The 11,287-nt window shown below is 53.5% G+C and overlaps 3 protein-coding genes across 4 annotated transcripts in view; 1 reads left to right on the forward strand and 2 right to left on the reverse strand.

The window, feature by feature from the left end:
• The window catches only part of Stk19 (serine/threonine kinase 19), a gene marked incomplete at its 3' end in the record, with an annotated part of 28,022 nt that extends 23,387 nt beyond the window's left edge, over window positions 1-4,635 (reverse strand). Inside the window, exons 1-2 of the mRNA XM_021149598.2 lie at window positions 4,398-4,635; window positions 4,053-4,189 (exon numbers count right to left, since the gene is read on the reverse strand). Of these exons, the coding sequence (XP_021005257.1) occupies window positions 4,053-4,189; window positions 4,398-4,497 (237 nt within the window). The remainder of the gene's footprint in view (window positions 1-4,052; window positions 4,190-4,397) is intronic.
• A 9-nt stretch (window positions 4,636-4,644) lies between these two features.
• Dxo (decapping exoribonuclease) lies at window positions 4,645-6,861 on the forward strand. Of its 2 annotated transcripts, none has more exons than XM_021185983.2 (7): window positions 4,645-4,862; window positions 5,014-5,375; window positions 5,522-5,757; window positions 5,847-6,066; window positions 6,176-6,311; window positions 6,440-6,534; window positions 6,615-6,861. In XM_021185983.2, the coding sequence occupies exons 2-7, from the start codon at window positions 5,020-5,022 to the stop codon at window positions 6,763-6,765; spliced, it is 1,194 nt and encodes a 397-aa protein (XP_021041642.1). In that variant the 5' UTR covers window positions 4,645-4,862; window positions 5,014-5,019; the 3' UTR covers window positions 6,766-6,861. The 2 variants fall into 2 exon arrangements, with proteins under 2 accessions (XP_021041642.1, XP_021041643.1); XM_021185984.2 differs by having other exon boundaries at window positions 4,645-4,837; window positions 6,615-6,805.
• The window catches only part of Skiv2l (Ski2 like RNA helicase), a 10,904-nt gene continuing 6,470 nt past the window's right edge, over window positions 6,854-11,287 (reverse strand). Inside the window, exons 18-28 of the mRNA XM_021185982.2 lie at window positions 10,445-10,675; window positions 9,508-9,645; window positions 9,259-9,396; window positions 9,041-9,145; window positions 8,667-8,817; window positions 8,457-8,583; window positions 8,109-8,319; window positions 7,895-8,005; window positions 7,596-7,814; window positions 7,344-7,484; window positions 6,854-7,259 (exon numbers count right to left, since the gene is read on the reverse strand). Of these exons, the coding sequence (XP_021041641.1) occupies window positions 7,059-7,259; window positions 7,344-7,484; window positions 7,596-7,814; window positions 7,895-8,005; window positions 8,109-8,319; window positions 8,457-8,583; window positions 8,667-8,817; window positions 9,041-9,145; window positions 9,259-9,396; window positions 9,508-9,645; window positions 10,445-10,675 (1,773 nt within the window). The 3' untranslated portion in view covers window positions 6,854-7,058. The remainder of the gene's footprint in view (window positions 7,260-7,343; window positions 7,485-7,595; window positions 7,815-7,894; window positions 8,006-8,108; window positions 8,320-8,456; window positions 8,584-8,666; window positions 8,818-9,040; window positions 9,146-9,258; window positions 9,397-9,507; window positions 9,646-10,444; window positions 10,676-11,287) is intronic.

Consider the following 11,287-nt stretch of genomic DNA (forward strand, 5'->3'; position numbering starts at 1 on the left):
GGGAAAGAGAAAGACAGGGTAAGACAAGCAGCCATGTTCTGAGCTCTGGGGCAGAGAATCTGATTGTGGGGAGGGGGATGGGGAGGGAGGATTAGGACATTTACCACGGAGACACTCAGGTGACCATCAAGCAGCTGCTTCCAACCAGTCACCTACTTCCCACCTTATGAGCTGCTAATCAATCAATATACATATTTTCTAAGATCAGACTCTTATCAGTCACTACAATTAAACAGTGATGCAGGTNGTGCCNTTAATCACTGCACTTGTGAGGCAGAAGCAGCCTGCTGTGGTCTACTCTCTAGCCAGNGCTACACATNGAGAGCTTGTTTCAAAAGGACAAGACAAATAGTGATAAAGACAGATCCTGTCCCCAACGACTCATCAGTCTAGATGTTGGGTGGAGGTGTGTGAGAAGCACTGGATAAAATACTTAAATAAGAATGGAGCTGGCCATGATGGCACATGCCTGTACTGGATAGGGGAAGGCAGAACTTGTGAGTCTGTGGCCAGTCTAGGCTATGAGATCCTGCCTGAATGCCAGGCAAACAAACAAGAAGTAAACAAAAACAACAAATCCAAATAAACAAACAATCCAGGACTTCTGTGGGCAGCAACACAACAGAAGCCAGAGTGGGAAAAGACACCTCACCAATCTGTCGACCTCAGCTCAGGCCCCGGGACACACACGCGCTGTGGCATGTCTACATGCTCCCACACACACATAAAACATATATCTGTCTGAAAAAAAAAATCTTTTTAAGGGACTAGAGAGATGGCTTAGCAGTTAAGAGACTGGCTGCTCTTCCAGAGGATGCTGGTTCGATTCCTGGCAACCACGTAACAGCTCACAACTGTCTGTAACTCCAGTTTCAGGAGATCTGACCCTGTTCTGACCTCTAGAGGCACAGGGCACGCATGTGGTGCGCGGACACACATGTAAGCAGAACATCCATACACAGAAACAATGGGTCTTTCGAAAAGTTTTTAATTGTTTAAGTAGTGGGCATGCTGGCTTCCACCTTTAATTCCAGCACTCAGGAGACAGACAGAGACAAGCAGATCTCTGAGTTCAAGGGCAGCTTGGTCTACAGAGTGAAATGCCAGGGCAGCCAGAGATACTAAATGAGGAGGCCCTGGTTCAAAACAATAACACTGAAAAGCTCACAGGATCACAAGAGCTACCAGGCAGATATACTAAAGCAAGCAAAGAGTCTGGGAGAAGGGAAACAGGGAGGGGCATTTGCTGATCTGAGCAAATCTGCCCAGCACATGGCCAAAAATAAAGGGCTCACAGGAAGTAAAGCTCAGAAGACATGCAGCCCGGGCTGCACCTTTAATCCCACCAGGACAGCCACCAGGAGGAAAGAACTCCTCCCCAGGGAAGATCAGAGGGTATGGACACGTCACAACACTTTGGACTCTGTTTTATTTAGCTTTTTGAGACAGGGTTCCTCTGTCTCCCACACCAGCCTCTAACTAGCAGGATCCCTCAGCCTCAGCCTTCTGAATCCCAGAGGTACCTATCTGAGATGCAATGCCTGGCTAATTACAATTTATTTTTAGGCATTTTAGAACAACGAAGAGGTGTTTTAAGGTTCTTGACATGGGTAAATGATAAATGATGGCAAAGACGCTGATTCTGTAACCTGGTCACTCCACGCTGTAAGCTCCCCCACCACACCCTAGCAAGATGTACGACTACATGAAGTTCAAACGACTTAAAATAATGCTGCTAATGCTGACGTGTAAAAAAAACAAGATGAGAAACTACTGGTAGGAAATTCTAAAAAGACATAGCAGGCTTAGGCCTGGTGGGATGTCTCAGTGGGTCAGGTGGCCTGCTGCTGAGCCCCAGGGCTTGAGTCAGCCCCTGAGATCCACGTGATGGGAGGAGGGAATTCAACCACACAATACCCTCTGACTTCTACACACACATGGTGGCATGTACACATGAACTTGCACATGCACACATATAATTTGGAAATAGAACATTAGTAGGTAGCCCAAGCTGGCCTTAAGCTCACAGAGATCTGTCTGCCTTTACCTCTAGAGCAATGGGATTAAAGACATATGGCAGTACACATGGCCAAAAATAATAATCAAATTTAAAATAATCGTAAAAAAAAAAAGATATAGGCTTAAATATGCCCCAGCCAGTCACCGTGGTGCGTAGCTTTAATCTCAGCGCTCAGGAGGCAGAGGTAGGTGGGTCTCTATGAGTTCAAGGGTAGCCTGGTCTACAGACTGAGTTCCAGGTCATCTAGTGCTGCATAATAAGACCCATAAAAAGAAAAAAAAAGCCGGGCGTGGTGGCGCACGCCTTAATCCCAGCACTCGGGAGGCAGAGGCAGGCGGATTTCTGAGTTCGAGGCCAGCCTAGTCTTCAAAGTGAGTTCCAGGACAGCCAGGGCTACTACAGAGAAACCCTGTCTCGAAAAAAACCAAAAAAAAAAAAAAAAAAAAAAAAAAGTCCCAGTAGAGAATTTAAAACTGAGAAATGAAGACAATAAACTAAGACCTCAATGAGTGTGAAATACTTTAGTACAGCTGAATAAAAGACTATCAGTGTGGGGCGGGAGCGATGCTCGGTGGCAGAGTAATTCCTGCTCTTGCAGAGCTCCCACATCTGGTGGCTCACAACCACCTGTAACTTGTACCTCCCCAGCTCCAGGGATCAAGTGCCATCTTCTGGCATCTGAGAGTGCAAACCCACGTGTACACACGCCCATGCTCACAAGTACATGAAATTAAGCTTTCTGAACAGATTATTAATCTAAGATGAAACTAAACAGTACAATTATAAGGAAAGCCCAAAACTATTGAACATGGAAGTGTCTGAAGGGGTTCAAAGAGAAGATAAGATGTCTATGTAATTTCAGTGCCAGAAGCAATGAGAGAGGACAAGAGAAATTTCTTAGAGCTGGTGACAGGGCTGAGGAGGTGACTCTGCTGTCAAGTCTGCTGACCCAAGTTCAATCCTCCCCTCTCCAAAGAAAGAAGAGACTCCCTCTAGTTAACCTTCTGACTACTGTAAACCCCAGCATTAGGGAGATGAAAGCAGGAGAATATCAAGTTTAAGGCAGTCTGGGCTATAAATTAAGACCTTGTCTTAAAACAAAACTTGTGAAAGCTTTTTGTTTTTGTTTAAAAAAAAAAAACAAAAAACAAAAGACAAACAAACAAACAAAAAAAAACAGTTTTAGAAAAGGAAGCACTGGGGCCATGGCCTGAGGAGGAGGTCAGAGGTCACCTGCAGGAATCAGGGTCAGAAACTCTGTAACAATATAAGGACAAAGCTAAGCAAGAAGGATATGTGACAGCCTCTAAGGAGGAACCGCCCTAGTTAAAAGGAGTCGGGGGGGGGGGGGGGGGATGTAGCAGCAGAGAGCTGTTCACAGTGTTCTGACCTTCAACTCAGGCAGAAGTCTGGGAGTTCCTATAAAACAGAGACTGAAATCTGCCCACTGTGGTTTTTTGTGTGTGTGAAGAGACATGGCCCTAGCTTTCAATCGCCTTCTAAACTTGGTCACAAGGTTACATCACTCCTCTACTTTCCCTAAGGATCTCATTTAGCCCCTATGCCTTGTGCACCACAGCCTAGAATGATCTGCAGCGTCATAGCCCACTGTCTCATACATCTATAATCTGCAACTCAGTGTGCACACATCAGGCAAGCAGCTACTCGGTGCCTCCCTCCTCTAGTCAATCCCCTAATCAATAACTGATCACTTGGGAAATCTGGGAATTAACGCTAGACTCATCTCTCTCCTTCAGTCAATCTCTCTCACCAGTGACCTTCCGTACACCTTTATCCGAGCTCACTAACCTTCTCTAACAGCCATCACCTGTCAGATGTGACATCTGCCTGCAGTTCCAAACCCCTGGGATTTGCTCTGCATTTGCCTTGGCCTAACGCCTGCTCACGGACTGGCGGGTCCACTGAGTGTCTGAGCGACAGGGATTTGGCGAGTGCCCTCGAGGCTGCGGGTCGGGGAGTCGGGGCTGGTGGGGGTGGGGGGGACGCCAAAGGTCTCCAAGATGCTCCTCACCAGTTGTAGGTCGGCCACCGTCCGGTCTGGCACGAGACTGTACACTTGGCTCCTCAGCGCGATGGGCGGCAGCGCGTCCTCGAACAGCCCCCGGGGGAACAGCTTCACGAGCTCCTCGATGGCCTCGCGTGCCGAGCCTGTGATGGAGCAAGCGCGCGGTCAGGTCCGGGTGGAGAGCGAGGGTGGAGAGAGCGCGGAGGTTCGGACGCCCCAGCCCTCAGAGAGTCGCTGCCCAGCGCCTGGGTTGCCATGGTTACCTACCCTAGGTCAACGTCGTCGTCCTCCTCCTCCCTCCTCCAAGGATGGATACCCTCGGGCTTTCCGCGCCCGGGTTGCCATGGTTACCTGCTCTCGTTCTTAAAGGATCCGATCTCACGGGTCCCGGCGCTCGCCTCCGCTTCACCCCAAAAGCCTCAGACGCCAGGAGCCGTCTCTTGCGATTCATAACCCGGATTTCAGGGTTCCGGGAAAGGAGTCCCCAAGACCGCGTTTTCCGGCGCAGAATAATGACGACAGGCCCTCTAGCTGGTCGTCTGAGTTTGATGACGAAGGCAGCCTCACTTCCGTCGCCCGCGCCGCTGCTGATTGGCTCCCGTCCGGAGCGCTCACTGGGGCGCGCCGCGGCGCGAGTGGCCCGCCTGGGTTCCCGCTCCAGTGCGGACGGACCTCGCCCACTCCGGCGCTGAGGGCGGATGAGAGCGTCATCAGAAGCAGCGACTCCGTGTTTGCATCCTTCTCCGGCTTCTGACGTGCCGCCCTGACGCCGTAGCCTCGAGGAGGTGGAGGTCGGTCAGGGTGGGGAGCTTTGAGGTAACCAAGTCTTAGCTTCAACCCCCAAACTCCTCAAGCTCGCCGCGTTCGGGGGTCCGTGGGTGGGAACGAGGCGCCCGGCTCCTGACACGCAGAGCCTGAACCTGGAAGCTCACTCGCTCCTTGTCCACTGGAAACGCTTTCCTCGCAGGACCTCATGGAGCCCAGAGAGACTAAGAGAAAAGCGGAGAAGACAGAGGTGGCAAAGCCTTTGAACAAACTCCCCCGGGCAGTCCCCTCACTGCGGACACAGCCCTCTCTGTACTCGGGACCCTTCCCGTTCTACCGGCGCCCATCCGAACTGGGCTGCTTCTCCCTGGACGCACAACGCCAGTACCATGGAGATGCCCGAGCCCTCCGCTACTACAGCCCACCTCCCATCAACGGCCCAGGCCCGGACTTTGACCTCAGAGATGGATACCCTGACCGATACCAGCCCCGGGACGAGGAAGTCCAAGAGAGGTTGGACCATTTGCTGCGCTGGGTCCTGGAACACCGGAACCAGCTGGAGGGGTGAGCCCGGTGCAACGCAGAAGCTGACCTGGTGACCCGGCTTTCTCTTCTGAAGTTGGGAAAGCCAAATGGTCTTTAGTGGGGACTTTAAGTCAGCAGAAGTAAACCTCGAGTCAGACCATAAACCCCGCATTCTTCCCTCCCAGGGGTCCCGGCTGGCTGGCAGGGGCCACGGTGACATGGAGAGGGCACCTGACAAAATTGCTGACCACGCCGTATGAGCGGCAGGAGGGCTGGCAGCTGGCAGCCTCCCGGTTCCAAGGGACACTGTACCTAAGTGAGGTGGAGACCCCGGCTGCTCGGGCCCAGAGGCTTGCAAGGCCACCCCTCCTCCGGGAGCTTATGTACATGGGCTACAAATTTGAGCAGTACATGTGCGCAGGTGAGAGTCGTCGCAGCTGTGCGGCCCCTCTCCTCTTCCGCAGAGGTCGAGAGCCCCTTCCTCTGCTGCTGCCTTCTCTTCTTGTGCAGACAAACCCGGTGGCTCCCCAGACCCCTCTGGGGAAGTTAACACCAACGTGGCCTACTGCTCTGTGCTACGCAGCCGCCTGGGAAACCACCCTCTCCTGTTCTCCGGAGAGGTAGACTGCCTGAACCCCCAGGCTCCTTGCACACAGCCTCCCTCCTGCTACGTGGAGCTTAAGACATCCAAGGAGATGCACAGCCCTGGCCAGTGGAGGAGCTTTTACAGGTTCTGGCCGGGGCCGGGAAGGACAGGAGGCAAGGGGGGGCTGGGGGGAGAAGCTGCCTGGAAGGGGGGGTTGTGGAGGGTCCTGCTGACCCTTTGCCTCTCCCGTCAGACACAAGTTGCTGAAATGGTGGGCTCAGTCGTTCCTCCTGGGGGTCCCACATGTTGTTGCCGGCTTCCGGAACCCAGAAGGTTTCGTCTGTTCCTTAAAGACCTTTCCTACCATGGAGATGTTTGAAAATGTCAGGGTAAGGCAGGTGTCAGAGTGGCCATCTGTCCCCCACCCCCTGTACCAAGTCCTCAGACCCAGTGCCCCTTTGCCACCTGCCTTTTCCTCTTTCCACCCCCAGTCTTCTGCCTCTTGTGCCCCCTCCAGAATGACCGAGAAGGCTGGAATCCCTCTGTGTGCATGAACTTCTGTGCTGCCTTCCTTAGCTTTGCCCAGAGCACAGTAGTCCAGGACGATCCCAGGTAAGGCCTTCATGTTTGTGCACTGCCTCTGGATCCTGGCTCGATCTCTGGCTTCACCCCCACACCTCTGTCTTCCACAGGCTTGTCCACCTCTTCTCCTGGGAACCTGGTGGCCCTGTCACTGTGTCTGTCCATCGTGACGCACCCTATGCCTTCCTGCCCTCATGGTATGTGGAGACTATGACCCAAGACCTCCCACCACTCTCAAAGACTCCCTCTCCCAAGGACTGAGGACAAGTCTGGGCTCCGTGCAGATAATAAAGGCGTGTTTCTAAGTGGGTCTCTTGCTGTGTCTGAATGGAGTCACCTCTGCTCCAAGTTACTATACTCCAAGCACTCTGGTTTGCTCTTTATTTATATTTTTGGTCTTTTAGGTTTTTTTGTTTGTTTTTAGTTTTTTCAAAACATGGTTGGCATCAAACTCAAAGAGATTTATCTGCCTCTTCACTACTACAGCCTAGCTCATTGTTACACTTCTATCCACACATCCTTTACTCATTGTTACACTTCTATCCACACATCCTTTACTGGGTGTAGAGGCTGGCTGCGAAGACGATGTCCCGCCGTAGCAAGGTGGCTGCCGTCTCCATCTTGGCACCCAGCACAGGCTCACCCACCAAACGTGCTGCTCCTCGAAGCGAGCGACACATCTCAGCCAGACGCTGGATGCAGCGGACGACCAAGCCCTCAGGGGTCCCTGAGAGCCCTGCCAACTCGGAGAAGGGCTATGGGAAGAGGAGAGTGAAGACTAAATGTGCCAGGTCTGCATGGCTTCTCCCAACCAGCCACCTGCCAAACCCGGCACTTACCATACCCCTAGCCCACTCATACACAACCTCTACCAGCCCAAAATTCAGCTCTCCCACAAACTCCTCCACTGTCTGGTTCAGACCGCAGGCCACCTGAACCTCACCAATCCGCTTGGCCACAGCTTTGACGCGTTCTACCCCCTACAGAGGAGGAGACCAGACAACACTGTGGGAGGCATTTACAGGACTGAGAAGAGGATGGAGGGGTGGGGGCGGCAATGTACAATCCAGGAGAGGGGTGATGGCCCCTACCTGTTTGAGGGTACTTGGGAGCTGGTCACCAGGGTCCCCAGGGCTCTGGCACACCAGGCCAGAGAGCAGAGCTGCGATTTCCTCTGGCCGCAGAGCGCTCAGTGCATTGTCAAACATGAGTTCAGTGAGGAGCAGCTCATGGCTGCTCATGGCACAGGCCACTCTGCCTGCCAGCTTCACTGTGCCAGCCTCATCCACATAGCCCAGGGTCCGGAGCACCTGCACAGAAGGGGGAGGATTGGGGAGCCTGCTGTCTCCCTGAGCTTCCCTAACCTCACACACCCATCCTGCCCTCTTACCTCTACACGCTGGTGGTACTCGGGGAGCAGTAACAGCGACTGGTCAGACAGGAGGAAGCGCAGCCTCTCCATTTCCTTCTGAATCTGCATTCGCTCCCGCAGCTTCACATACTGAGAAAAGCCACAGCAGTGACCATTACCACCCCTCGCCCTCAGCAGGAGTGCACTGGACATAGGGTTTGGGGAGTTGGAGCTGGCTCTGCCTAGGAGCTACCTGGGCAGGAAACCGGGGGCTGTGCACACACTGAGCCCCGCGGATCAGCTCCTCCAGCTTCCGGGCCCGGAGCCCACCTTCTACCACTGCCACATCCTTGAGTTGCAGGTCGTTGATAGGGTCAAGGGTTGGGGGTCCTGCTGGATAGGACTGAGCCAGACGCAGCAGCTCCTGAACAGCAGTGGTCACAGCCGCAAGGGGAGGGTCCTTTCTGAAGGGGGAACAGATTATGTGATCTGAGCCGAGGGGCTTTACCCTCAGGCTAAGGAAGTCCCTCCAACACCCCATTTCACGGGCCCTTTTTACATACATATTCATAGTACATTCTCCATGGAATAAGCCTCTGACCTGAATTTTGGTTGCTGCCTCTTGCTAAAGTCCTCAGAGATCTTCTCCCCATTCACCCGGAGCACTTTGGTAGAGATGGCAGCCACATCTCCTGGCTGGAGCTTGGCCACGGTGTGCTCACAGGGCCCTGGGAAGTGACTCCGGTCAGGCCAGGCCTCGCCGTGGCTCAGGCCTCGCTGTGGCTCAGGCACTGCCTGCCTCTCACCTCACCTTCAGGCAGGAACAGCTTGAAGCCTACAAGGTCATCTGGGTGGGGCACATCTGGAGTGGCTGGTCCCTTGTCCCTTGGGTTATCAGACACAACAGGCTTATCACACAAGACCAATGTTGTAAATACCCTGCTGGTGGAGTTTGAGGAGACCTATAGGAGGCAAAAGTCCAGGATAGGCTTTGGGACCCACACACAGAGCCCTTGAGCTGTGGAGGGGTGGCCACGCCAAGCAATTAGAGTAGCTTGAGGGCCAGGCACAAGGACAAAGTGGTAACAAGAGCAAAAATGAGCACACCAGAATCATAACATGCCTGAGCCAAAGGAAAGACAGTGCCAGGCCTCCCACTGTGGTGCTGAGCCCTCTCGTCCTCACCTGCAGGATCACACCCAGTGCATTGTGATGTTCCTCATTCTTCACAACTACCACCCTTCCCACTGAGAGAGATTTCAGCCCATTCACAGACTCCATGATGCGTTGCTGGAGAACAGGACAGGCACAGGGGGACATAGGAGGATGCGAGATCAGGACACATAGGAGCACCAGTGTGACCCACTGTCCCTTCTACCATCTCCACATCCCCACTCACTCACCTGGATCATGTTCTGGGTCTCTGTCAGCTCCTCCGCCCAGCTGTAATACTCAGGTAGGTCAGCCAACTGACCAGTCACATCAGGCTCCTCCAAAGCCCCCAGCCTCTTGGTGAGGTCAGCCAGAGCCTGCTCATGGGCCTGAGAAGAAGCAGAGGCTGTGACGAGCCTGCTAGCCCAGCCTCTACACCCTCCCCCACCCCACTGCCTCCGCATGCCTCTCAACAGCTATGCTGCTCACCCTAACCTCACCTTGCTGTCCTTGCGGGATGGGAACTCTGAGAAGCTCCTCTTCATCATGTCCTCCACTCTGAGGGCATCCACCCGCAGCAGGTTGAGGATCATGGTATATGTGAGGCGGAACTGGGACTGAAGTTGGGATGGTTTCCCCTGGAAACAAGCCAGGAAGTCAGTGAGACCTGTGCTCCCCAGCCTGTCCTTTGTGCTCCCAGCCTGTCCTCTGTGTTCCCAGCCTGCCCTCTGTACTCCCCAGTCTGTCCTCTGTGCTCCCAGCCTGTCCTCTGTGTTCCCAGCCTGCCCTCTGTACTCCCCAGTCTGTCCTCTGTGCTCCCCAGCCTGTCCTCTGTGTTCCCAGCCTGCCCTCTGTACTCCCCAGTCTGTCCTCTGTGTTCCCAGTCTGTCCTCTATGTTCCCAGCCTGTCCTCTGTGCTCTGCAACCTGTCCTCTGTGCTCCCCAGCCTGTCCTTTGTGCTCCCAGCCTCTCCTCTGTGCTCCCAGCCTGTCCTCTGTGCTCCTAGCCTGTCTTCTGCAACCATGGGGCCTCAGCCAATACCCTGCTCACCTCCTCAGTGACTGAAGGGAACAAGAGGAAAGACAAGAACTCACAAGGTCCTCGTCAGGCACCACACCCACGTGGCAGTAAGAAAGAGGAGGTGGTACCCCCTTGGACTTGTTTGGTTTTGTTTGTCAAGACAGGGTTTCTCTGTGTAGTCCTGGCTGTCCTGGAACTCACTCTGTAGACCAGGCTGGCCTTGAACTCACAGATCTGCCTGCATATGCCTTCCAAGTTCTGAGACTAACAGGTGTGTGCCGCCACCGCTCAGCTGGACTGGCTCACTTTTAACCTGACTTCTTCCAGGCAAAGCATCAGAAGGGAGCAGAGCAGCAGCTAGGCTGAGGACTTGGAGCTGTGCTTCTCCCAGCTCGGCCTCACGCCACTTCCTCTCACCATCATCATGCGGTGTAGATCTGCCATCTCAGGCACTCTGCCCTTACAGAGAAGGATGACAGTGCCCGTGGGGTCCAGGCCCCTCCGGCCTGCCCGGCCTGCCATCTGCACATACTCTCCAGGCAGCAGGTCCCGGAAGGTAGAGCCATCATGTTTGCGCATGGAGTCAAACACCACTGTCCTGGCTGGCATGTTTACACCCATGGCAAAAGTCTCGGTGGCAAACAAGACCTGGGACAGAGGTGGAGAGACTGGATAAACAGAACAGTTCTGTGGCCTGGCTCTGGCAGAGCTCACACGACTGTAGCTGTGGGTTCTTTTTTCATCTACCCTCTCAATCCCCTAACACTAGAGAAGAGAGAAGAAAGGATAGAGGGGAAAGGAAAGAGATCCCTGAATAAAGTCGGGTGGGAAGGGGGCGACACTATCATCTGATTAGGGCCTTCAAGCAAGAGGCAAGTTTGATCTTCACTGTCAGAATATCTAATTTCTTCATGTTGTTTCTTCTTTGTGCACAATTACTTAACAAACTACAACCAACAACCCACCACCTCTCTCAGGGCACTAGCATTTATCTACTCTCTGAAGAGTCCCCAGAATTCCAAATGTCACACAATCGCAGAAACTATCTGCAGCTGGCAAAACCACGCCCCTGGCAGAGCGCCAGGCAAATCACGGTCAGCTGCTGTGGACATCGGAAGCCGCCCCACATCCCACACCTGGGATAAAAATGAAAGCACATTCTGTGTTTTTTTTTTTTTGGTTTTTCGAGACAGGGTTTCTCTTTATAGCTCTGGCTGTCCTGGAGCTCACTTTGTAGACCAGGCTGGCCTTGAACTCAGA

Source organism: Mus caroli, chromosome 17 (assembly GCF_900094665.2).
Source record: "Mus caroli chromosome 17, CAROLI_EIJ_v1.1, whole genome shotgun sequence".
Classification (NCBI taxonomy): Eukaryota; Metazoa; Chordata; class Mammalia; order Rodentia; family Muridae; genus Mus; species Mus caroli.

Coding starts and splice junctions, on each gene's coding strand:
- Dxo (XM_021185983.2), top strand. CDS start 5,020: ATGGAGCCCAGAGAGACTAAGAGAAAAGCGGAGAAGACAGAGGTGGCA. Junction 5,758..5,846: donor TGAGCAGTACATGTGCGCAG/GTGAGAGTCGTC, acceptor CTTCTTGTGCAG/ACAAACCCGGTGGCTCCCCA. Junction 6,535..6,614: donor GTAGTCCAGGACGATCCCAG/GTAAGGCCTTCA, acceptor TGTCTTCCACAG/GCTTGTCCACCTCTTCTCCT.